The sequence below is a fragment of the Patella vulgata genome, chromosome 3 (genome assembly GCF_932274485.2).
Source record: "Patella vulgata chromosome 3, xgPatVulg1.2, whole genome shotgun sequence".
Classification (NCBI taxonomy): Eukaryota; Metazoa; Mollusca; class Gastropoda; family Patellidae; genus Patella; species Patella vulgata.
Window position 1 is genome coordinate 44,407,692 of NC_065881.2, and position 26,251 is coordinate 44,433,942.

At 35.9% G+C, this 26,251-nt stretch overlaps 1 protein-coding gene across 1 annotated transcript in view; it reads right to left on the reverse strand.

The window, feature by feature from the left end:
- Window positions 1-26,251, reverse strand: part of LOC126814972 (ATP-dependent DNA helicase Q4) — a 176,836-nt gene that overhangs the window by 122,110 nt on the left and 28,475 nt on the right. Inside the window, exons 14-16 of the mRNA XM_050540461.2 lie at window positions 20,624-20,806; window positions 13,615-13,756; window positions 6,147-6,427 (exon numbers count right to left, since the gene is read on the reverse strand). Of these exons, the coding sequence (XP_050396418.1) occupies window positions 6,147-6,427; window positions 13,615-13,756; window positions 20,624-20,806 (606 nt within the window). The remainder of the gene's footprint in view (window positions 1-6,146; window positions 6,428-13,614; window positions 13,757-20,623; window positions 20,807-26,251) is intronic.

Sequence of the window (26,251 nt, forward strand, 5' to 3'; positions counted from 1 at the left end):
AATAGTCCCCTGCTTTCTTCGAAAGGCGGGGGACAATAGAAAATTACATAAACTATATAGTGAAATACAAAAACTTTCGGCAGCGAATATATACACGTTTTATAACTGGTGCAGTATGTCTATAATTATAATAGGCCAGGCCACCCTATATTATGTTCCTTTCAACTAATAAAATAGAGAAAACTGCTCCCTTGCTGTCGGGCTTGTGATTGCACTCCCAACACTGGCCAATGACGGGGTTCAGTTTTTCCCCCCATGTACATGGGCCATACTATATACCGAAAAACACCAGAAAACAACCGGAAAACTACCGGAAAACACCATGTTATACTGAATACCGGAAAAACACAAAAGGGTGCCGTCATGGGTTCGATTCCCGCAAGGGTTGGTAAACGTTAGACCACGGCCCGTGCTTTCTGTGGGGGGATCTGCAAAGAACCCTCACCTCCCGATAACCCTAACCTGGCCAGTGCCTGGGCTAAGTTCGATCGAATTTCATAAATAAAATCAGTAGTTGTCGACAGGCGCCCTTATCGCGGAGTTCTCAATCAAACTTTTTATGGTTGTGCGATAGCTCAGTGGTAGAGCACTGGACCGGCAACTGCGAGGCGAATGGGTGCCGACATGGGTTCAATTCCCGCAAGAGTTAGGAAACATTAGACCCACGGCCCATGCTTTCTGTGGGGGGATCTGCAAAGAACCCTCACCTCCCGATAACCCTAACCTGGCCAGTGTCTGGGCTAAGTTTGATCGAATTTCATAAATAAAATCAGTAGTTGTCGACAGACGCCCTTATCGCTGAGTTCTCACTCAACCTTTCTATGGTTGTGCGATAGCTCAGTGGTAGAGCGCTGGACCTCTAGAAAATCCACAAGCTAAAAATGCGACTTTTCCATCAATCAGGGGCCATAATCCAGGAAGTTATGTTCAGATATGTGGGATGATCAAAAGGAACCAAGATATTTATGATAAAAACATATATTTAAAGTTTAATCCAAATCGGATAAAAACTGTGGCCTCTAGAGGGTCTACAACCTTGATATACCATATTTTTACACTATTTCAGTATTTGCATACAAGGGGCGGCCATTATGTCGGTCAGTTTTTGTCCGATTTTCACGAAATTCGAACTCAACCATCGGATAAAAATTGTGACCTCTATAGGGACCACAAGCTCAAACCGTGATTTTCCTTACAATCAGGGGCCATATTTGGGTTATAAACATGCATTTCAAGTTTCATCAAAATCGGATCAGAATTGTGACCTCTAGAGTGTCCCCAAGCTAAAAACATGATTTTTCATACAATCAGGGGCCATAATCCATGAAGTTATGGTCCGATACAGGCCAATATCGAAAGGAACCGAGATCTTTGGGAGATAGACCTATATTTCAAGTTTCATCAAAATCGGATAAAAATTGTGACCTGTAGAGTGTCCACAAACAAATTGTGGACGGACGGATGGACGGACAGGGGCGACAACAATATAGGTCCACATGAAAATGTGGGGGTATAAAAAATTCAATTTGTACAAGGAAAATAGTTGAATTTTCCACCTCCACACGTTTCGATTTGGTTCAGCTTTACTAGGTAAATTACACAAGAAATCTATATCATCTCGTATGTAGCTCTTGATGTGCTTTGATAGAGGTTTGAGAATGATGTTTATAAAATTACAACAGGTCTAAATTTCAAATCAGTAGTGACTGGAATGGTAATCACTTCCTGTCTTTGTTCCATTACTGCATTTCTTTGCTTTTATGAATCTTTGGTAATACATAAAAAATCGCCTGGTTTGGCTCAAATTTGGTCAAGTAAGCATATTCTTTATCTCTTATTTCACCTCTATGACTGCCTTTAAATCTAATTACTATATTTTTCACTTTCAGTTCCTTATCTAAATTGGACAATTTATAGTAATTAGAATCCCCTAATAATTCTATAATTTTCTGTCTATAGTACAATTTGTTCATCAACACAATAGCACCCCCTTTATCATGGCACCAAATATTGTCAACATTGAGAAAGGATTACGTCAACTCGCACCAGGTGGTAAAGTCGATTATCTAAGGCACCAAATAACTGAAATATTAGCAAGGGCAAACACTAAACAGCAGACAACCAATGTTTCCCACCAAGAAAGGAAAGTCCTCAATGACCTAAAAGACGACAGAACCATTATAATTGTTTCCGCTGACAAGGGAAAAGCAACAGAGAGAGAGAGAGAGAGAGAGAAATGGGGTTTAACTGTCAATGGCTTAGTCCAGATCAGGCAACATATAGAAGAATCCGCAAAGACCCCACAAATGCGCACAAGGACAGCCATGAAAACTTGCTGAGAAAACCGAAAGAAGAAAAATGGATCTCTGAAGCTCTCTATTACAAGCTCAAACCAAACCACCCTCGACCACCTTATGCCAGGGCTACTATAAAGATAGGTTGCCAGGCAACATTTATAATACACTCATGAAGTAATTATCAGAAAACCATTAGAATTTGTTTGGTTTTTAATATCATGGATTTAGCTGTTCAAGTCATAAAAATTCATTGAAAATCAATATACTTGTTCATCTCAAGCTCTTAAACTCTGTGTATCAATCTGAAGTCAATCGGATGATAACTTTAGCCTCTAGAGCGTCACAAGATTTTTCAAAGTGATCAAGGGCCATAACTGTGACAGTAATTATCGAAAATCACTGAAAATGAATAGACTTCTTTGTCTCATGACCTTAAACACTGTGTATAAATTTAAAGTCAATCGGATATTGACTTGAGCCTCTAGAGCGTCCACGAGATTTTTCAAAGTGATCAAGGGCCATAACTCTGGCAGTAAATATCGAAAATCACTGAAAATGAATAGACTTCATCTCATGACCCTAAACACTGCGTATAAATTTAAAGTCAATCCGATATTGACTTTAGCCTTTAGAGTGTCCAAAAGATTTTTCAAAGTGATCAAGGGCCATAACTCTGGCAGTAATTCTCGTAAATCGCTGAAAATCAATAGGCTTCTTCGTCTCATGACCTTAAGCACTGTGTATAAATTTAAAGTCAATCGGATATTTACTTTGGCCTCTAGAGCGTCCACAAGATTTTTTGAAGTGATCAAGGGCCATAACTCTGGTGAACCGGGCGAAAAAGACATGTGATCCTGAGAGCCTCTCCAAGGAAATTGATCATCTCAAACACGTCTTCACAAATTTCAACGGCTATCCAGAGAAGTTTGTGACAAACACCATCAATAAGACCCTGTCAGTGAGTGCAGTTAAACCCAAAACCCCGACTGCCCCAGTCAGAATCTTCCTTCCTTTCAACGGCAAAGTCTCCTACCAAATCAAACGGCTACAAATGCAACAACCAGAAATATATGTAACTTTCACAAAAAGTAACAGCACAAAAGATATACTATGAGCCAATGGTAAACTAAATCTAACACAATCAAACAGATGTGTTTATCAAATAGAGTGCAATTGTGGAAGCACATACGTGGGGGAGACAAAACGCCCATTAAATAAAAGGATAGATGAATACAAGTCGAAAGCAGGGCTGTCGGTAATTTTTCACAGTTGATTAGCAGCAATGCTAATCAAAAAGTCCAATTTTGCCAAATTTGATTAGCAAATTTAAAAATTGATTAGCAGTTTTTCAGTTTCAACGTAAAACACCTAAATAACAAGATATTACTTTAATTCATAACGAATTGAAATATGATTAGATTCCATTCTGACTATTCTTAGATTTTTTAGCACTGCCACAAGTACTTGTGACAGTTTGTGAGTGTGATGTAGACATTTAGTTAGGTCTTACGTCTGAAGCCAATTCTTGACAGTGACTTCCGAAGCCCCACTCATTTTAATTGTAATTTTTTTGTTACGTTAGAAATCTTCGTTAGAAAACAATTTCGTCTGCTTTTTATCGTGTATTATTATTTTTGTTCAATCGGACGCACCTCGATTAACTAGACACACGCGATATAAACAATAATATTTTACGGGAATTTTTACTTTGATTTATCATTTTACAATACGTTAACATGTGTTTATTTTTTTTATATTTTATTTACAATACGTGGGAGATGCACTGGATTTATTTCTTTCAAAATGAATATGATATAATTACTTGATCTCTCACAACGTGAGTGGTACTTCTTGATTCCCTATTTCCGGTTTAATAGTCCCTATTCATAGAGTTATGTCCCTGTGTTATATAGTATTGTGTCTGGGCAGTTCGAGAAGAAAATGTCACACGGAGAATTCAGTTTTGTTTATAAAATTTTATTCAACATTTTATACACGTTGAAAGTGTTGAGTAAGCCTTCTAGTCTTAAAAATGTGGATTATTCTTGTGTCAATATCCAAAATGACAGGCATATTAATGATTCGCAGTAACTGCGAATCAAAAACGTTAGATTTTAATTTTTGGTTAGCAACGGACAAAATATGTATCGCAAATTGCCCTGCGATACTGGTTGTCGGCAGCCCTGGTCGAAAGCAGCAACCAACAACTCAGCTGTAGTGGAAGCACATACGTGGGGGAGACAAAACGCCCATTAAATAAAAGGATAGATGAATACAAGTCGAAAGCAGCAACCAACAACTCAGCTGTAGCTGAACACATGAACTCCAAACCTCGCCACAGAGTCCAATGGTCCTATGTTAAACCACTATGCAAGAATAAAAGCAACAAGAGGGCGCGTCGACTGCATGAAGCCATTCAAATACGAAGACACAAGCCAACGATGAACAGAGATTAAGGATTGTTCCTCTCCAGGGCGTATGATTCTCTTATTACATAATCATAGGCTAAGCATAATAATTTTTAATTAATCACATTTAATACTTAAAAATATTCTAGTAATAATCTAAGTTTGTAATAATTAATATAATTTGTAAAAAAAGATGAAAATTAATAATTGGCTACTATTTTTTGCTTTTCAGAGCTGCTGTTATCGAAATTCAATGCACTTAATAGTTCAAATCCTGCCTTTCCAAATTACTATAGCATCTAGGGAAAATACTACTCACTAATTCAAATAGTCGGCCTTCTGGGGAGCTTTGATCATTTGTGCAGTCATTGTTCTAAGGGTTTTTCGTATATTAGTGGAATCACTTACAACAAGCATAATTATATCAACATTTTCGTTATAATACCAATCAAACCTCATCCTTTTAGGGTGTTGGGATTATCATTATTAAAACCTGATCAAATCATTGTAAATACTCCACAACAAGCTATTCATTAATCATTTGTGTTTATTTCAGATAAAGTGGTTGTTGATAACATTTTATCAAATTTCATCTTTTTTGATCGTTTGTCATTATTAAAACTTAATAAATCAATGTATATATACTCCATAACAAGTTATCCTTTAATCAATTAATCAATTTGCGTTAATTTTCAGGTAAGTTGGTCTTATTGAATGTTGTTATTAGCATTAAACTTTATAATCCTTAATTAAATTAGACTCCCCTTAGGACATGTAATTAAGGGGTATCTCTGGTTTTTTAGCATTAACTAAGTATTGTTGTGTTATAAACATGCTTTTCAAGTTTCATCAAAATCGGATCAAAATTGTGACCTCTAGATATACCAATCTTGATATACCAGATGTTTACACTATTTGCGTAGAGAGACGGCCATTTTGTCTGGCAGTTTTCCGCTGATTTTCACAAAATTCGAACTCAACCAACATTACGGTGTAAGGGTGATATATTCGAACAGTTTTTTAAATCAGATAATAATTGTGACCTCTAAGGGTACCACAAGCTAAAAAGGTGATTTTTCATACAATCAGGGCACATAATTCATGAATTTACGATCCGATATGCGTGAATATCGAAAGCAATCAAGAGCTTTGGGTTATAAACATGCATTTCAAGTTTCATCAAAATCGGATCAACATTGTGACCTCCAGAGGGTCCACAACCTTGATATACCAGATGTTTACACTATTTGCGTACAAGGGGCAGCCATTATGACACATTATAACAAATCTACAAGCATGTCAAATTTCAGCTATATAAATTCAACTATCGCCACTAATGAGCTCAAATTGTTCCTAATCAAAGTTCTTCCATATACCTAAGAACAAACTGGTTAATACAGACAAGCAGATGTTATTCTCATGTGAATAATACACCACCTACCTCTGGATCTAAAAATAAATGACAATGCGATAGTTGACGATCTCGGCCTGCTCTACCAATTTCCTGGACATAACTTTCAAAGCTTTTTGGCAAGTTGTAATGGATAACAGCTCGCACATCTGACTTGTCTAAGCCCATCCCAAAAGCTACGGTAGCTACAACCACACGTAACTTGTTTGTCATAAAGGATTTCTGTACTCGCTTTCTTTGAGCTGAGGTTAATCCAGCATGGTAACATTCTGCAGACCAAAGTTGTTTCTTTTTAGATTTGTTTGCTACTTCTGTAAAAAATATCTTGATTAATCAATTTATAGGCAAAACTATTATGAATACAAGCTAAGACAACGAATTCAGATCAATTTAACATTATATGTTGAAGTTAATAATAAAAATCTAAAAAGCTCTGAAAAAGAATGCAATGCTTTGATGACAAAAGGCAATAACTCTGCAAGTAATTAATACACGTCTTTTAACTTTCATAGGGTTCATCCATATGACAATAACATCAACAAAGATCTTACAAAAGTTGAAATAACAAGCCAACAGTGAGGCTGATATTCCCCACCAAAATCCCCCCCAAAACAGATGACACATTTTAATTAAATGCACATTTATCTTTTTCATAAGCATCGAGTAATCAAACTGATTATCTATGCTTAGTCTAAGCATAAAATGTTGACTATCAAACTCAGGTTCCGAAGTAGCTGGTAGTGAATGAAGCTATACACTAAGTTTCATCAATCTCCATCAGTTAGAATCAAAGTTATCTTGTTCCAAAGCATCGACCAAAGAAATTGCTTAGCTTTAATGGGAATATTAATCATTGAACTCAGTCAAGACATTCACTTAATGAACATCTATACCACAATTAAAAGCAGAATTTTTAAGTTCCAAAGTCTTGACCAATCAAATTGCTTATCGCTACTTACCCTAAGCAGAAAATTCTCATCATCGAACTTAGTCAATGTATTGATATAATGAATCTATACCAATTTTGAATATTCTACCTCAATTTCGAAGGAGAGTTATTGTGTTCCAAAGTCTCGACCAATCAGATTGAATTCTATACATTGGTAAGCAGAAAATGCTCAGCATCGAACCTTGTAAATTACTCAATTAGAATCAAAGTTGTTGAGCCAAAGTCTCAACCAATTAAATTGCTTATCGCTTTGCTTACCCTGAGCCGAAAATGTTCTTATAATTAAACTTAGTCAAGGTATTGATGTGATGAAACTATACACCAAGTTTCATCACTCTTACTTAATTAGAACCAAAGTTAGCGTGTTCCAAAGCTTCAACCAATCAAATTTCTTATCTCTACTTACCCTTAGCAGAAAATGCTCATCTATGATCTCCATCAAGGCATTCACCCAATCAATGCCTACATCAAGTTTGAACATTCTACCTCAATCCAAAGGAGAGTTAATGTGTTCCAAAGTCTCGATCAATCAAATTGCTTATCACTCTGTTTACCCCGAGCAGAAAATGCTCATTATTGAACTTAGTCAAGGTATTGATGTAATGAAACTATACACCAAATTTCATCACTCTCATTAGAACTAAAGTTATTGTGTCCCAAAGCATCAACCAATCAAATTGAATATCTCTGCTAACCCTAAGCAGGAAATGTTCATCTTCGAAACTCCATTAAGGCATTGACCTAATAAACAACTACACTAAGTTTGAACATTCTAGTCCAATTAGAAGGAAAGTTATTGTGACCCAAAAAGTGTGACGGACAGAAGACGGGCAGACAGAGACAGACCCATTTTAATAGTCCCCTGCTTTCTTCAAAAGGCAGGGGGGCAAATATAGAATTTTGCAAATAATTAATTGTTCCTAGTTTTTCTTAGCACAAACATAAACAAAATTTGTACAGCTAATCAAAACATTGGTGTTGAAAAAAAATTGGCTTTTTTGGAACATAAACTGAAATACTTTGCATAATCAGATTATAACCATAGCCTTCAGAGGGATTACAAGATTTTAGAAAGTGATCAAGGGCAATCATAGTGCTCCTACGACTAGTCAGATAGCCGTAACGGTTAGAACTGGACGGTTAAACGGTTCGAATTCAACAGTATGGTTATTCGGAGATGTCCCCCATTCAATACAGTTGTGTCTGTAGTAGGAGGGGCTTGTGACCGGCAAAAATGTACTCCACGAAGCTCGCCAATATGTAATACGAGGGCAAGCCCGACAAAAATGAAGTATCTAGGGACTTAAAAAGCAAAAATGTAGGTTCAAGCTCGCCAAAACCAAAGGTACCCGGGAGTCAATCGCGTCCCGACCCTCAGTTAAAATAAATGCAAAGTAAGTCCCGCCCTTTTTACCAGACACAAAACCTCTAACTGTGGGTTTATTCAGAAGAACCAGGGATTCGTATACTGGATGCTCAATGGTTTGCCCCAAACATCAATTCAGAGAAAACAAACGATTATTTATTATTCCCAAAAATTTTTATTAAACAAATTGCAACAGCTGACAATCGTATGGTTTAATAAATCTATAAATAAATAGATGAATAACTGAATGAATGAAGGAGTTTATCCCTAACCAATTAATTGGGCCTCAATTTCTAATACAAAAGTTTAGATTTATCCAAGTGTTTATCAGATGAATATGAAGGTAGGTTTTTACAAAACAATTAATTTAATGTTATCTCGAGATTCCATGACTATTAGTACTATAGTAACTTTCAACAACTACGAATCGTACGCGGCTTTCCGCCTACAGTAATACTGGTTCCACCCGTTCTAGACCACGTCCTTAATGCCGGATTTCGCTCCGAGCAAGATAAAATTCAGACGGCAGGCACAGTCATTACACACGAAACAATGCAGGTACCGGTTTGCACAAAGTTCGCACAATAAAACCAATGACATGTAAAACCAAGACCGAATCTACATAAATGCAGACAAAAGTCCGCAAAGTAAAAAAAAATCCACGGAATCACTTCGCGAGAGTAACCCGCGCCAATGATCGACGAGTATAATTACCAAACAATCCGAACCGAAAGCGCAGTAATATTAGAAAATGTAGAAAGCCACTTTAAATGTTAAATGTATGAGCGCGAAAAATTCCTAACTAAACCTAACTAAATCACGACGTTTAAATACTTTTTAAATCATCGATAAATAAAAACCAAAATTACATATAGTTTATTAGCATGGCGGAAAAGCTTCTTTTCCCGGCCAATAAATGGAATAGTTACTATTCCCGTACCTATATTAATCCCGGACCGCGGTACAAAGACAAGTGGTGAATTCAGCTCCTTATATACCCTCTTACTCGCGAAACACTCGTGCGATCAGCGCTGAAGGCACCATTCAAACGCTGATTTGATTGGCCGCGCATAGCCAATCAGAGAGCACGTAGCGAAAACTCAAGGCTGGAATCAAGCATGGCCGACTTCTGACAGGTAAATAATGAAAATTAGCAATTATTCATATAATATGATAAACAAACAAATGTTCTATGCGCAAATGGTCCTAAACACGAAAGTAGAGAGTGTTTTCAATAGATATAAGTACTTTTGAAGCATGTCATTTGCTAGTTTGGTGATAAAGGGATTTTTAAAAAATGAAAAATTCTCACATGTCTGATTATATTCCTCTTTATAACAAAATTTGCCCGTTGTCATTTTGTATTTGATGTTTAAAAACCTTAGAATGTAACAGTCATCCTATGATGTTGACTGCTAAAAAATAATACTATTAATAGCACTCGTTGTAGTCATATGGCAAAGTCAACAGACCTGGTTCTGACTTTAGCTATTGTTAATCCAATCTAAATACTTCTCGGCATTTCTAACTATATTCTACCTTGTTTATTATTTACTTAAAAACGTAACCACCATTCAAAATATATTCATAAAGGCTAGAAAATGACATTATACTAGATTCGTTACGACATTCAACACGTTTCAGATCTTGTAATTTCTCGCAAGAATTCTACTTTGGTTTTTAGTTAAATTAACCAATCATAAAAATTCTACTTGCAAACGCAGAATTATTTCTTTATTGTCCAATCAATAGATGCCTTCCAATTTACTTTATTCTATTCTTAGTAACATTGTGTACTCGTAATATTATCGCCATCTGTCACGTACGAAGGGAAACAGAGTATTGTTTTGTACATTATCATAGATATATACTGAATTAAAAAATGTTTTAAATGAACCAAGTTAACCAGGTAAACAAATAACTACGGCCTTAGATAGTTTAAATTTCCATTAAAGAATTGTACATGTCTGAAAAAATTCCTGAAATTTTCCGCATGTAATTCCTTTTAGCAAGTATAGCGTGCGCACGAGTAATGACTCGCACCTACTGACAAGCTCTGTTTTATGTTTAAAATTGATACCATACAGTAAACGGTTACTAACCGGTTAATAGCTACAGCTATTCGAATAACAAAAAGTCCTAACCCGTAGGAGCACTACTGTTAAATCAAATTTCATTTTCTGTAAAGATCGCATAGATGTATTCACTGTTCATATAACCAGTGGTTGCTAGGTAAGATACGCCCACATTTTGCAAGAGATGGATTGAGAACAAGCTAAAAAAAAACCACTCCGATTTTTTGTACAATCAGGGGCCATCATCCAGGAAGTTATAGTCTGAAATGCGCGAATATCGAATTGGACTGAAATATTTGGGACATACAGATATATTTTAAGTTTCATCAAAATTGGATAAAAATTGTGACTTCTATAATACACCTTGGTATTACATACTTGTACACTATTTGCGTACAAGGGGAAGCCATTTTGTCCAGCAGTTTTGGACTAATTTTTACAAAATTCAAACTCATCCATCATAAAGGTGTAACGGTGAAATAATCAAACGATTTTTTTTTAAATCGGATAAAAAAGCTATCCAGCGGCTGCCAGGCAGGATACGCCCACATTTTGCAAGAGATGGTTAGAGAACAAGCTAAAAACAAATGTGATTTTCTGTACAATCAGAGGCAATAATCCAGAAAGTTTCGAAAAATCAGGGGCCATAATCCAGCAAGTTAAGTTCAGGTATCCACAATTACCAAAAGGAACCAAGATCTTAAGTGTGTAATGGTGATATATTCACACGTTTTTTTTTAAATCGGATAAAAATTATGACCCTACAAGCTAAAAACGTGATTTTTAGGTTAAATCAAGGGCCATAATTCAGAAAGTTACGACCCAATATGCGCGAATATCTTTGGGTTATAAATATGTATTTCAAGTTTCATCGAAATCGGATCAAAATTGTGACCTCTAGAGGGTCCACAACCTTGATTTACCAGATGTTTACACTATTTGCGTACAAGGGGTGGCCATTTTGTCCGGCAGTTTTGGCCCGATTTTCACGACATTCGAACTCAACAAACATTACGGTGATATATTCAAACGTTTTTTTTAAATCAAATAATAATTGTGACCTCTAGAGGGACCTCAAGCTAAAAACGCGATTTTGCGTACAATCAGAGGCCATAATTCATGATGTTATGATCCGATATGCGCGAATATTGAAAGGAACCAAGATCTTTGGGTTATAAACATACATTTCAAGTTTAAACCAAATCGGATAAAAATTGTGAACTATACAGTGTTCACATTTCAAGTTTCATCAAAATCAGATCAAAATTGTGGCTACAACTTTGATATACCAGATGTTTATACTATTTGCGTACGAGGGGCAACCATGATGTATGGCAGTTTTGGTCTGATTTTCATGAAATTCAAACTCAACCATCCTTAGGGTGATATATTCGAACATTTTTTTTAATAAATCGGATAATAAATGTGACCTCTAGCGGGACCACAAGCTAAAAACGCGATTTTTCGTACAATCAGGGGCCATAATTCAGGAAGTTATGATTCGATATGTAAGAAAATAAAGAGGAACTAAGATATCTGGTTTATAAACATGCATTTCAATTTTCATCAAAATCAGATGAAAATTGTGACCACTAGAGGGTCTACAACCCTGATACACAATATTTTGACACTATTTGAGAACGAGGGGCGGCCATTTTGTCTGTCAGTTTTGGTCCAATTTTTACAAAATTCGAACTCAACCATCCTTAGGGTGTAACGGTGATATATTGTAACAGTGTTTTAAATCGGATAAAAATTGTGACCTCTATGGGGTCCACAAGCTAAAAACGCGATTTTTCGTTCAGTCAGGGGCCATAATTCAGGAAGTTATGGTCCGTTATGTGCGAATATCAAAAGGAACCGAGATCTGTGGGTTATAAATATACATTTCAAGTTTAAACGAAATCGGATAAAAATTGTGACCTCTACAGTGTTCAAAAGCTAAAAACGTGATATTTCATACAATCAGGGGCCATAATCCATGAAGTTACAGTCTGATACATGCCAATATCGAAAGGAACCAAGATCTTAGGGTGATAAACCTATATTTCAAGTTTCATTGAAATCAGAAAAAAATTGTGACCTGTAGAGTGTTCACAAACAATTGTGGACGGACGGACAGGGGCGACGACAATATACGTCTACATGAAAATATGGGCGTATAAAGACACAATTTTTTTTTACAATCAAGGGCCATAATTCAGGAGGTTACGATCCGATATGCGCGAGTATCGAAAGGAACCAAGATCTTTGGGTTATAAACATCCATATCAAGTTTCAAGGCATATACTGGCCTGCCTTTGTTTTTGTATGCTGTAAGCAATTGCCATGTTTTTTCTACAAATTGAAAACAATTATGGTGATTATTTAGGGCGTTAACTTTTTTTAAAAATTATTTCTGTAGTTTTGTAATCCGAGTTCGCTTTAACATAAGAAGAAAAAGCTCATCTTTGAACTCCATTAAGGCATTCACATTATAACACCTACACCAAGTTTGAACATTGTTTGCCAAAGTCTCGAACATGCCCATCATCAAACTTAGTCAAGGTATTGATGTAATGAAACTATGCACAAAGTTTCACCACTCTCACTCAATTAGAATCAAAGTTATCGAGCTCCGAAGTCTTGACAAATCAAATTGTTTATCGCTCTGGTTAACCTGAGCAGAAAATGCTTATTATTGAACTCAGTCAAGGCATTGATATCATGAAACTATACACCAAGTTTCATCACTCTCACTTAATTAGAAAAAAAGTTATCTTGTCCCAAAGCATAAACCAATCAAGTTGCTTATCTCTGCTTACCCTAAGCAGAAAATCCTCATCTTCGAACTCCATCAAGGCACTGACCTAATAATTAAACACCTACACCAAGTTTGAACATTCTAGCTCAATTAGAAGGAGAGTTATTGTGTCCTAAAAAAAAAGTGTGACGGACAGATCCATTTTAATAGTCCCCTGCTTTCTTCAAAAGGCTGGTAACAATTAGAGTGGAAATATCGTATGGTGAAAGACCCGCAATCACAATTCATATGTAATAATTTGCTTTTACACTGCTCTTGATTTTAGCCACAATAGGAAATAAATAGGAATTATGTAAAATACATACTTTGTGACAATGACTCTTCTGGTGTTTGAAGACATGTTCTAATGTAGGTGGCAATCCTATTAGCTTGTTCTCTTCTTGTACAATAAATAATAATGGAATGACAAGAAGCAAATCTTTCCCCTTGCAGAAGATTAATGAGTGCCTGAAAAAAAAAATGTAGTCTTTGGGTTTATTTCTCTCTTGGTAACTAAGAAATTAAATGAACATGTTTATAAATAGTTGGTGACAATGTCAATTTAAATTATATTCCACTATATGCCCTTTGGGCATTCTCGGATTTATATTGCATGTTCTTGTTTGTTTCCGTAAACCATGCCAAGTCGCTTAAACTATTTAAAGACAAAAAACATAACGTGTAATGCACGTGCCTGCTGTCATAGCAATGACACTATACTATATAAAGGCAACTGTCACCTTACACAATTGTCTTTTTTTTGTTTGACTAAGACCATGTAGTCGTCTCTTTGTTTTTGCACTTTACTTTTGTAGAAATCGTTGAATTCTTACTTTCTAATTGTACGATCGCTCTCTTTTGAGACTTCGATCTTTTTGATCTAGTAGTCCCGCTGGTTCTACTTTGGTTTTGTTTTGTCGTAGTCTCTAGTGTCAAGCCGCTGGCTCGCACAATGGATCTCATTGATCCCTTTGAAGGGAGCGATCTTGATTACCAAACAGCTGAGATGCCGTTTGAAGATGATGAGATTATGAATATAGATTCTAATTTAATTGGCGAAGTCCCTTTTCAAATGTTGGTTTAAATACTATTAATAATAATACTTCCGATAATGTTAATAATGATGTTGGTTTAAAAACTATTTATAATAATACTTCCTATAATGTTAATAATGATGACCGACCTTCTATCACTGAGGTGAATTTGGGTTGAAAACATAAATCAAATCTTTGTAAATCCAAGAAACCCAGTAAATGCTGAAAGTTAACTTTTGCCAAGGGTGTAGACCCTGATATGCCTGATTTAGAACCTATAGGTCTGTTAAAATGTTCTGGGAAAAAATCTACTCATGTAAATAAGGCCAGTTTAAAAAGTGACACTTCTGGCAATGAGCTGTCTTCAAATAATAATAGGGCTAATAGCAATAAGCCCCCAACTGCAAGGAAAACAAATTCTAAGGTCGCTTTGTCCAAAGCCCCTGCTTCCTTTTTTGATATTATACCGGCATGTAATCAAAATGTTGAAGGCACATCATTTAAACGACCTTCTGGTCCGTCTTCTACTTTTATTCCGAATCATAGTTTTAATGCTGGAAATATAAATGAGGATAACAGTGTACCGGTTGATCGCACTGATTTAGTTTTATTGCGGCAACAAATGAATCTGATGACAAATTTAGTCTGGTCAAATAGTAATTTTATAAAGTCGGATCAATTAAATCATAAGCCTGCTAATGTCAATAATCTCCAAGTAGAACAGTATACATGTAGCAAAGAATCGGTTAACATTGATGAAACGGTAACCCTGTTTGATGATGAAGACAATTTTGATAACAAGCCAGTCTTGGATATCATGGACCCCCAAGAAATGTATGATGAATTCAGGGTTGGAAACGATAATTCCTCGGAATATGATTTTGACATTCCCAAAATTTTCCATGGGGATGATATCTTTGGAAATCCAGTTTCTGAGAACATAGTAAACTTAGTCAATGTTTCTACTCTGAAAAAAGTTGAGATCGATAAACTGGTGTCAAAATACCCCATTTCAGAGAACTGTCAAAGGTTAAATGCACCTATGACTGATCCTGATATATGGCATATTTTACCCAGGAATGCACGGGCACAGGATCACTCTCTCCAAGAAATTCAAAAGCTTGTCGGCTTGGGCATCTCACCCCTACAAGATTTATTGTCTAAATCTCTGGAAGGGGATGTTAAGAATACTATTATTGATTCTATAGTGACATTAGGTAAAATCATGCTTGATCTTTAGTTAAAAAGAAGGCTATATATGAAACGATTTATGGCAAAGAAATTCTATCCTTTATGCTCATCGAATAGACCTGTTAGGGAAACTTTATTTAGGCCAGACGTTTCCAATCGTATACGTGAGATCGAGCAATCGCACTGTTTACACGCTCATCGTTTCTCTAACATGAGGAATAATTGACAATCTTTTTTAGGGTCCGGCCAGTTTTACAGGCAACCAAGAGCAGATCAACGTCGAGGAAGCCCGAGGAATCGAAGCGCCTGGAGAGGCAGGAATCGGGGCCGATACCCTCGCCAACCGGATTTTTACCACCAGCAGCCATTAGGCCTACCAGCCCAGCAGCAACAGTAAATGTTAATACATTATCTAACAGTTTAAATGGTCTTCGTATACGACCTCCTGCAGTAAATTTTATACTGACAACCGACGCTTCACTTTTAGGTTGGGACGCACACTCGGAAACAAATAAAAGTAATGGTTTATGGAGTTCAGAGGAAGTCTACTATCACATTAATTATTTAGAGATACGAGCTGTCCTGATGTACGCAACAAACATATCTGTATTCAGTGTGACAATACTACAGCCATATCATACATTAATAGTCTGGGGGGCTCCGTGGACGCTTTATTTGATTTGAATATGGTTATGGTGTAGTGATCTAGGTATTTTTCTGTCCCAAAAATACATTCCTGGCAAAAGTAATATCTTGGCTGACCAATTATCACTTGATTTTTCAGATTCAACAGAATGGAAATTAAACGAATTTGTCTTCCAGAAAATTTGTAATAGGCTTTTCATGCCAGATATTGATTTATTTGCATCAAAATTTAATGCTCAATTAATTACCAGTTTACGCATCATGGAACCCAGATCCCTGTAGTTTTACTACTAATGCTTTTACTGTAAGTTGGTCAATTTTTGAGCCTTATCTTTTTCCACCTTTCAGTTCAATTCCAAATGTTTTGTCGAAGGTTTCCGGAAATCAAGTGGAAAAGGCAATTATAATAGTTACGGCTTGGGAAATACAGGTATGGTACCCTGTTCTTCTGACCATGTTAATATCTCACCCATTACGTCTTCCTGCAAGGAAAGATCTTTTGTGATTACCAGTAAGCAACACCTTACACCCTCTAGGGGAGAAGAGATTATATTTAACCGCTTGCCTTATATCTGGCAATTCCTCTCTAATACGGGATTATCAAGCGAATCTATCGCAAGTATCCTGGTATCCTGGAAACCAGGAACTTGTAGGCAATACAATCTCGCATGGACAAATAAACAACAAGTTGATCCCTTCCATCCATCTTTAGCCCATTTTAACAATTATCTAGAGTTTTTGTTCAGAGTCTCTTCTTACAGTGTAGTTAATACTAACAGATCCGCGATCATCCAAACTTTAATATTGTTGGGTTTTGATAAACTCAAAGATCAGCCGTTGGTTGGTCGTTTCATGAAAGGCTTATTTAATAGAAAACCTCCAAAGCCCAGGTATTTATTCACTTGGGACGTCTCTGTGCTTATCAAATATCTAGCAACCTTATTTCCATTAGAGAGTCTTTCACTAAAACTTTTAACCCTCAAAACGGTAAGTTTGTCGGCACTCTCTACCGCACAGCGGTGTCAGACTCTTTGCTCTTTCGACCTAAATGCTTAAGATGATTCTAGAAGAGTTCTAATGCTTGGAATTTCTAAGGTAATTAAAACTTCTCGGCAGTCAAAACCACTTTATTCCTTAAATTGCCATATTACAAGAATAAGAAAATTTGTCCTTGTTATACCCTAAAAGATTATATTAGATGAAAAGAAAATATCAGCAATTATTTGTTTCTTTCTTAACTTTTACAGCTGTCACTCCTGGCACTATAGGCAGGTGGATTAAAGAAACTTTGAAATTATCTGGTGTAGACACGGATAAATTTAAAGCCCATTCCATAAGGTCGGCATCTTCTTCGGCAGCCTTTAACTCTGGTTGTCCTATTTCAGATATTCTCAAGACATCTAATTGGTCAAACCTGGAGCTAGTGTTTCCAGAAATTTTGTGTTTTGTGTTAAATAAAAAATAATTATGATTTTTAGTGTCTTTATTTGTTGACAATCCTTTAAACAATGCAATATAAATCCGAGAATGCCCGAAGGGCATATAGTGGAATATAATCCCCCCTCTCATCCTAGCGCCCGAAGGTTCAAAGGATGAGATGGATTATATGAATATATACAGCCCGAGGGCTCGAAGATTTATTTTCCCTCAACAAAAAGTTTTTAAAAAGACAATTGCCTTTATATAGTATAGTGTCATTGCTATGACAGCAGGCATATGCATTACACGTTATGTTTTTTGTCTTTAAATAGTTTGAGCGACTTGGCATGGTTTACGGAAACAAACGAGAACATGCAATATAAATCCTCGAGCCCTCAGGCTATATATATTCATATAATACATATCATCCTTAGCGCCGAAGGGCGCTAGGATGAGAGGGTGATTTACACATCCAAATGTTTGTAAACATCTTTCAAAGCAAATTTCAACAATTCTAGGGAAATATTGTCTCCTTCATAGTGGTGATATTGTATTGTCATCAATAGGGTTGATTCTCAGGACCTGTCAAATAATACTAGCAAGTCTGAAATAAAAATCTTACAAACTCTTACCTGTAAAACATTTAAAAATTATTATGACAAGAGCAATAACTTTGCCAATAATGAAAGACTCTGAATTTTGACAGGGCTCATCATTATTACTAGTGGACATATAAAGTGTAAATGCAAGTTACAAATTTGTAGAAATGTCTTTAAACAAAATAACTCAGAACTCTATAACTACCACTCAACCCGATTACCGTTGGTAATAGGCTGGATTGATTAGGTAATTAAGTGATCAATGTATTTATCATATTTAATTCCCGTATGGTTATGGTATTCAAATGTATGTCAGTAATATTCCTATACAGAATTACGTCTTTTTGTAATACGTCTGTCCATTGATTTAGGGTATGATATACTTTTACAAAATGTTTCATCTATGACTAGTTTATAGATGCTGTCAGCTCACATCAATGCGACTAAAATGTCCGACAATGGAGAAACCACAAGGTAAACATATAGATTAAAATTATAATCACTCTTATTGGATTGATGAATAGCCCGACAAAGGGTAAGCAATGACTTCTGTTTAAGATTAGATTGATTAATCAAGGTAGGTGTATAGACGGTATAACTCTTACGCACGGATTTGAATATTTTGGTGACATTTTATAAAGAAACCAGCGCCTGCCAGGCAGGATACGCCCACATTTTCGAGAGATGGATAGAGAACAAGCTAAACAGAAAGTGATTTTTCCTACAATCAAGGAACTGAGATCTTTGGGTTATAAACCTACATTTCAAGTTTCACTAATATCGGATAAAAATTTGAACTCAGCTACCCTTAGGGTGTAACGGTGATATACCAAAACGTTTTTTTTAAATCGGATAAAAATTATGACCTCTATAGGGTCCACAAGCTAAAAACGTGATTTTTGTACAATAAGGGGCCATAATTCAGGAAGTTACGGTCTGATATGCACGAATATCGACAGGAACCGAGATCTTTGGGTTATAAACTTATATTTCAAGTTTTAACAAAATCGGATAAAAATTGTGACCTCTATACCTTGATATACCATATTTTTACGCTATTTGAGAATGAAGGGCGGCCATTTTGTCTGTCAGTTTTGGGCTGAAATTTGAACTCAGCCGTCCTTAGGGTGTAACGGTCATATAATAATACGTTCTTTTAAATCGGATAAAAATTATAACCTCTATAGGGTCCACAAGCTAAAAATGCGATTTTTCGTACAATCAGGGGCCATAATTCAGGAAGTTACAGTCCGATATGCGCGAATATCGAAAGGAACCAAGATCTTTGGGTTATAAACTTACATTTCAAGTTTCATAAAAATCAAAAGAACATTGTGCATCTAGAAGGTCCACAACATTGATATACCATATTTTTACACTATTTTAGTACGAGGGGTGGCCATTTTGTCTTTCAGCTTTGGTCCGATATTTACGAAATTCAAACTCAACTATCCTTAGGGTGTAATGGTGATATAGTCAAACGGTTTTTTAAATCGGATAAAAATTATGACCTCTATAGGGTAAAGCTAAAAATGCGATTTTTTGTACAATCAGGGGCCATAATTCAGGAAGTTACGGCAGATATGCCCGAATATCGAAAGGAAACGAGATCTTTGGGATATAAACTTACATTTCCAATTTCAACAAAATAGGATCTAAATTGTGACCTCTATTGGGTCCACAACCTTGATGTACCATATTTTTACGCTATTTGAGAACGAGGGGCGGCCATTTTGTCTGTCAGTTTTGGGCTGATTTTCACGAAATTCATACTTAGCCGTCCTTATGGTGTAATGGTGATATATTAAAACGATTTTTTAAATCGGATAAAAATTATGATGTCTATAGGGTCCACGAGCTAAAAACGTGATTTTTCGTACAATCAGGGGCCATAATTCAGGAAGTTACGGTCTGATATGCGCGAATATCGAAAGGAACCAAGATAATTGGCTTATAAACATGCATTTCAAGTTTCATCAAAATCGGATCAAAATTGTGACCTCTTAGATTATCCACAAGCTAAAAACGCGATTTTTCGTACAATCAGGGTCCATAATATCGAAAGGAACCAAGATCTTAGGGAGATAAAGCTATATTTCAAGTTTCGTTGTAATCGGATAAAAATTGTGACCTGTAGAGTGTCCACAAACAAATTATGGACGGACGTCCGGATGAACGAACGGACAAACAGAGGCGACGACAATATACGTCCACATGAAAATGTGGGCGTATAAAAAAACCTCTGATTTGTAGCGTGTTTAAATTATATACATTGGGCACATAAAAAGATGAATGAAAGTCTTCTGTAGACTTAGGGCCTCTTAATGTTTGACGAATAGCTTCTTTCAACAGTCAATAACCTTTTTTATTTTGCAGTATTATATTTGGATTATTTTTTATCAGTTATTTTCACTTCAGGGCCATACAGAAGTTTAAGTTGCTATTACCTCATCTTTGTTGATATCTCTAGACACAGTTAGCAGCAAGTTTTTAGGAACAGGTGAGCCTCGGATGATAGCATCTTCATCATCTTCTATACCCAGGTGTTTAGCAACATCGGCAGCAGTAGATTTAGTAGCAGTAGCAGTCAACCCAAGAAAACATTTCACGCCATATACTTCTCTGAGAACCTTCAAAACAAGTGATTCTTTTGGTAAATCTTGTATGAGAAATAATTAATAAATTCTATGAGATAAGGTGGCTATATGAAGACCTGGTTATCCCAAATGTCTGAAGAGTTTAATACGAACGAAACTAGTCACCGACATTCGGGATAACCAGGTCTTCATAGCCACCTTATCTCTTATATTATCTCACTCTCCACTTACGATCTCGTTATGGCAAATTTTGTTGATCAAATCGATCGGTCGTGATTCCTTCTTTTGCCTCAGAATCAACCACCACTTTGACGAAAGATATTTTCTCGGCTAAAACAATCCCTGCACCAAGTTTATGTCATAGTTTATCTATTTATTTTATACTTTTATATTATTAATTGTGTGTATCAGTATGATATTCAAATGTTTTCTATCATATAGCATATCTAAAAATTGAGTCCCAGAAAAACATTTAACTATCGATGACAGCCAAGCCAACAGTGAGGCTGATGTCCCCCGCCAATATTTAAAAAAAAAACAGCGGCTGCCAGACAGGATATGCCCACATTTTGCAAGAGATGGAAAGAGAACAAACTCAAAACAAAAACGATTTTTTGTACAAACTGGAGCCATAATCCAGAAAGTTCAATTTTCCCGAAATTCCAATTCAACCTTCATTTTGGTGGAATGGTGATATATCTAAATGGTTTTTAAAATATGAAAAAAGAATTGTGACCTCTAGAGAATCCACAAGCTAAAAATGCAATTTTTTGACCAATCAGGGGCCATATTCCAGGAAGTTATGTTCGGATATGTGTGATTATCAAAAGGAACCAAGATCTTCATGATAAAAACATATATTTAGAGTTTCATCCAAATCGGACAAAAATTGTGGTCCACAACTTGATATACCATATTGTTACACTATTTGCGTACAAGGGGCAGCAATTATGTTTGTCAGTTTTTGTCCGATCCTTGATATACCATATATTTACACTATTTGTGTGCAAGAGGCGGCCATTTTGTCTGGCAGTTTTAGTCCGATTTCCACGAAATTCGAACTCAGCGATCATAAAGGTGTATCAGTGATATATTCAAACGTTTTTTTAAATCGGTAAATAATTGGGACCTCTAGAGGGACCACAAGCTAAAAACACGATTTTTCGTACAATCAGGGGCCATAATTCAGGAAGTTACGATCCGTTACGTGCGAATATCGAAAGGAACCAAGATCTTTGGGTTATAAACATGCCTTTCAAGTTTCATCAAAATCGGCACAAAAGTTGACTTCCACAACCTTATTATACCAGATGTTTACACTATTTGCTACAAGGGGCGGCCATTTTGTCAGGCAGTTTAGGTCCGATTCTCACAACCTTCATTACGGTGTAACGGCGATATATTCAAACAGTGTTTTAAATCGGATCATAATTGTCACCTCTAGAGCGACCCCAACCTAAAAATGCCATTTTTTGTACAATCAGGGGCCATAATTCAGGAAGTTACGATCCAATATGCATGAATATCGAAAGCAACCAAGATCTTTGGATTATAAACATGCATTTCAAGTTTCATCAAAATCGGATTAAAATTGTGACCTCTACAGGGTCCACAACATTGACATACCATATTTTTATGCTATTTGACTACGAGGTGTGGCCATTTTGTCTGTCAGTTTTGGTTCGATTTTTTACGAAATTCGAACTCAACCATCCTTAGGGTATAACGGTGATATATTCAAACGTTTTTTTTAAATCGGATAAGAATTATGACCACTATAGGGTCCACAAGCTAAAAACGCGATTTTTCGTACAATCAGGGGCCATAATTCAGGAAGTTACAATGTGATATGCACGAATATCGAAAGGAACCGAAATCTTTGGGTTATAAACTTACATTCCAAGTTCCATCAAAATCAGAAGAAAATTGTGACCTCCAGAGGATCCACAACCTTGATATACCATATTTTTACGCTATTTGAGAACGAGGGGCGGCCATTTTGTCTGTCAGTTTTGGGCCGATTTTCACAAAAATCGAACTCAACCACCCTCAGGGTATAACGGGGATATATTAAAACGTTTTTTAAATTGGATAAAAATTATGACCTCTATAGGTACAATCAGGGGCCATAATTCAGAAAGTTACGGTCCGATATGCGCGAATATCGAAAGGAACTGAGATCTTTGGGTTATAAACTTACATTTCATGTTTCAACAAAATCGGATAAAAATTGTGACCTCTATAGGGTCCACAACCTTGATATACCATATTTTTACACTATTTGAGAATGATGGGCGGCCATTTTGTTAATCAGTTTTGGGCCGATTTTCACGAAATTCGAACTCTATCAGTTTTGGTTCGATTTTTACGGAACTGAGATCTTTGGGTTATAAACTTACATTTCAAGTTTCAACAAAACCGGATAAAAATTGTTACCTCTATAGGGTCCACAAGCTAAAAACGTGATTTTTCGTATAATGAGGGGCCATAATCCATGAAGTTACGATCCAATACATGCCAATATCGAAAGGAACCGAGATTTTAGGGAGATAAACCTATATTTCAAGTTTCGTTGAAATCCGATAAAAATTGTGACCTGTAGAGTGTCCACAAACAAATTGTGGACGGACGGACAGGGGCGACAGCATAATACATCCTCATCAAAATGTGGGCGTATAAAAACGTTTTTGTAAATCAGATAAAAATTGTCACATCTAGCGGGACCACAAGCTAAAAACGTGATTTTTCGTACAATCAGGAGCCATAATTCAGGAAGTTACGATCCGATATGCGCGAATATCGAAAGGAAACAAGATATCTATGTTATAAACATGCATTTCAAGTTTCATCAAAATCGGATCAAAATTGTGACCTCTAGAGTGTCCACAAGCTAAAAACGTGATTTTTCGTACAATCAGGGGCCATAATCCATGAAGTTATGGTTCGATACATGCCAATATCAAGAGGAACCAAGATCTTTCAAGTTTCGTCAAAATTGGATAAAAATTGTGACAATATACGTCCACATGAATATGTGGGCGTATAGAAAACAGATGACACACATTTATTAATTGTACATTTATCTTTTTCAAAAGTATTGAGTAATCGAACTGATTATCTATGCTCAGTCTAAGCATAAAATGTTGATTATCAAACTCAAGTTTTGAAGTAGCTGGTAGTGAGTGAAACTATACACTAAGTTTCATCACTCTCCATCAGTTAGAATCAAAGTTATCTTATCCCAAAGAATCAACAAAAGAAATTGCTTAGCTCTGCTTAGCTTTAATGGGAAGTATTAATCATTGAACTCAGTCAAGATATTCGCCTAATGAACATCCATACCTCAATTAAAAGCAGAATTGTTATGTTCCAAAGTCTTGACCAATCAAATTGCTTATTGCAAGATCTTGGTTCCATTCGATTTTCGTGCATATCAGATCTGGTTTCCGTGGGAATCAGAATATCATGTTTAACACATGATTGGAAAAATTCCTATTGCATCAATTGGCTTACCATCCAGTCATATCAGTAATTGCACAGATTCAGAGTCGTGAATAGCCTGGTCCATGTGCGATGTCCATATGGGTCCTATAAAAGAGACATGGCAAACCTTTTAAGTTTAGTTTGTGGGTCCGCTCTCCATGTCTGACAGACGACCCATGTTGCTACAACCAGTCCAAAGCAGGACTTTCTTAGCACTTTGTACAGAACTAAATGTTTATCATAAGTTTCTATTTGCCCCACATGGTTTGTGTTCTCGATTTATTGCCACTTTGTGCAGTTGGACTTCTGCAGTAGTCCAAGTTTAGATTTTTGTTGTAGATTGGACTACTAATTCAAGGATTATTCTATCTATCTATATAAATAAAATCAAATTGTATGTATGTATGTATTGCCCATCACGCCTCGTCACTGCCCTCCACCGCCACATACTGATAATCAAATAATAAAGCCAACAAAAATGTTATGTTAACGAATCCGTATAGCAATATTTATGTTGTTACAAAATTATGTTCCTTTTTTTACCAATTTGCTAAATTATTGACCATACCATTTATAAGAGGCATCTTTTGGTTTTGCACAATTCACATCTCCTTATCTTACGGCTTAGGCAAGAATAGTATTGTTGAGTTGCTTATTAACTGCTTATAGTTACTGAATTTTAGAATTTTTTTTACTAGCTTTCCATAATGTTTTGTATAAAATAGTCTTGTTTATCTAGGCCTGTTAATCAGAGGGAGAATATAAGTAGATTCATTTTACGCTCCTATTTCAAACCAAGAACATGTGACATAATTTGCGCTTTGTGGTGTCCGCGTGTTGTTTACGATTGCAATCTATTTTAATTGCACTTTAAATGGTTATAACTATTAAATGCAAAATGGCTGTTTATTTAGTGACGATAATTAAAGATAAACTTAGTGAATTTTGTGTCACAATTAACAAAATATTTGGCAGGTCACCCATCAGTGAATACAAAAATAATTTGTATCAAAGCAGGGCTTCCCTTCACTATTTTCACTACAGGTATATTCTGATAATGCACGTAAACTTTGCAAATGAAATGCATATCCTGTTTTCAAAACTTGTATAATTTCTTATATTAGTAAGCAAGTTTTAGCAATGTCAAGCAATTAGTTTAGGATATTACAAGACCATACTTCCTTATACAATTTTTATCTGTATTTTACTCCTGGCATGTTGTAAAGGATTGAAGTAATTTCTGTCCTATTTTCTAATAATGATAGTTAGATTCAACAAGCAGTTCTTTGAATCAGATTGCCTTTATTTTCCAAGATTAAATTCTTCTGTCGATCAATAAGACTCTCAGATAATACAGATCATCGAACTCTGTATAGGACCTACACTAGAGGAATTCGCCTAATAAACACCTACACCAAGTTTGAATATTCTAGCTCAATTAGAAACAGTTATATTGTGACCTTAACAGTCTGACAGACAGACCCATTTTTACAGTCCACTGCTTTCTTCGATAGTGGCAGGCAGAAAGACACAGTTCAGAACCTAGTATTACTAGTATTACTATCAGGATATCAGGGTTAAGAATGTTTCCATTACTAGTGCTAAAACATATCCAATCAGCCGTTTAGTTTATGTCATAGCAATGTAATTGAACAAAAGGCAAATTATCCCATCAATCAACCTATTTATTAATTTTCGTTTTGTGCATAATCTAGAAACCAATTCATATAACATATTCCCGTTAGTAATACACAAGAACTTGTTATTGATAATGACTTAGCAGGTGGGTTACTGCAAATTGCCATAATACTAAATGTTTCATTTGCAGTAAGTGAGTTAATAGAATGGCAATAAAAAAACAAAAACATATCTGGTGAAAGGTGACTTTCTGTATAGTTATGTTAGCTAAAATATAAAATGTTTAAATCTCGTTTACATTTTCTGATTTCACACTACATTGAACATTGTAAATATTCTGAACTATTTTCTATAAAA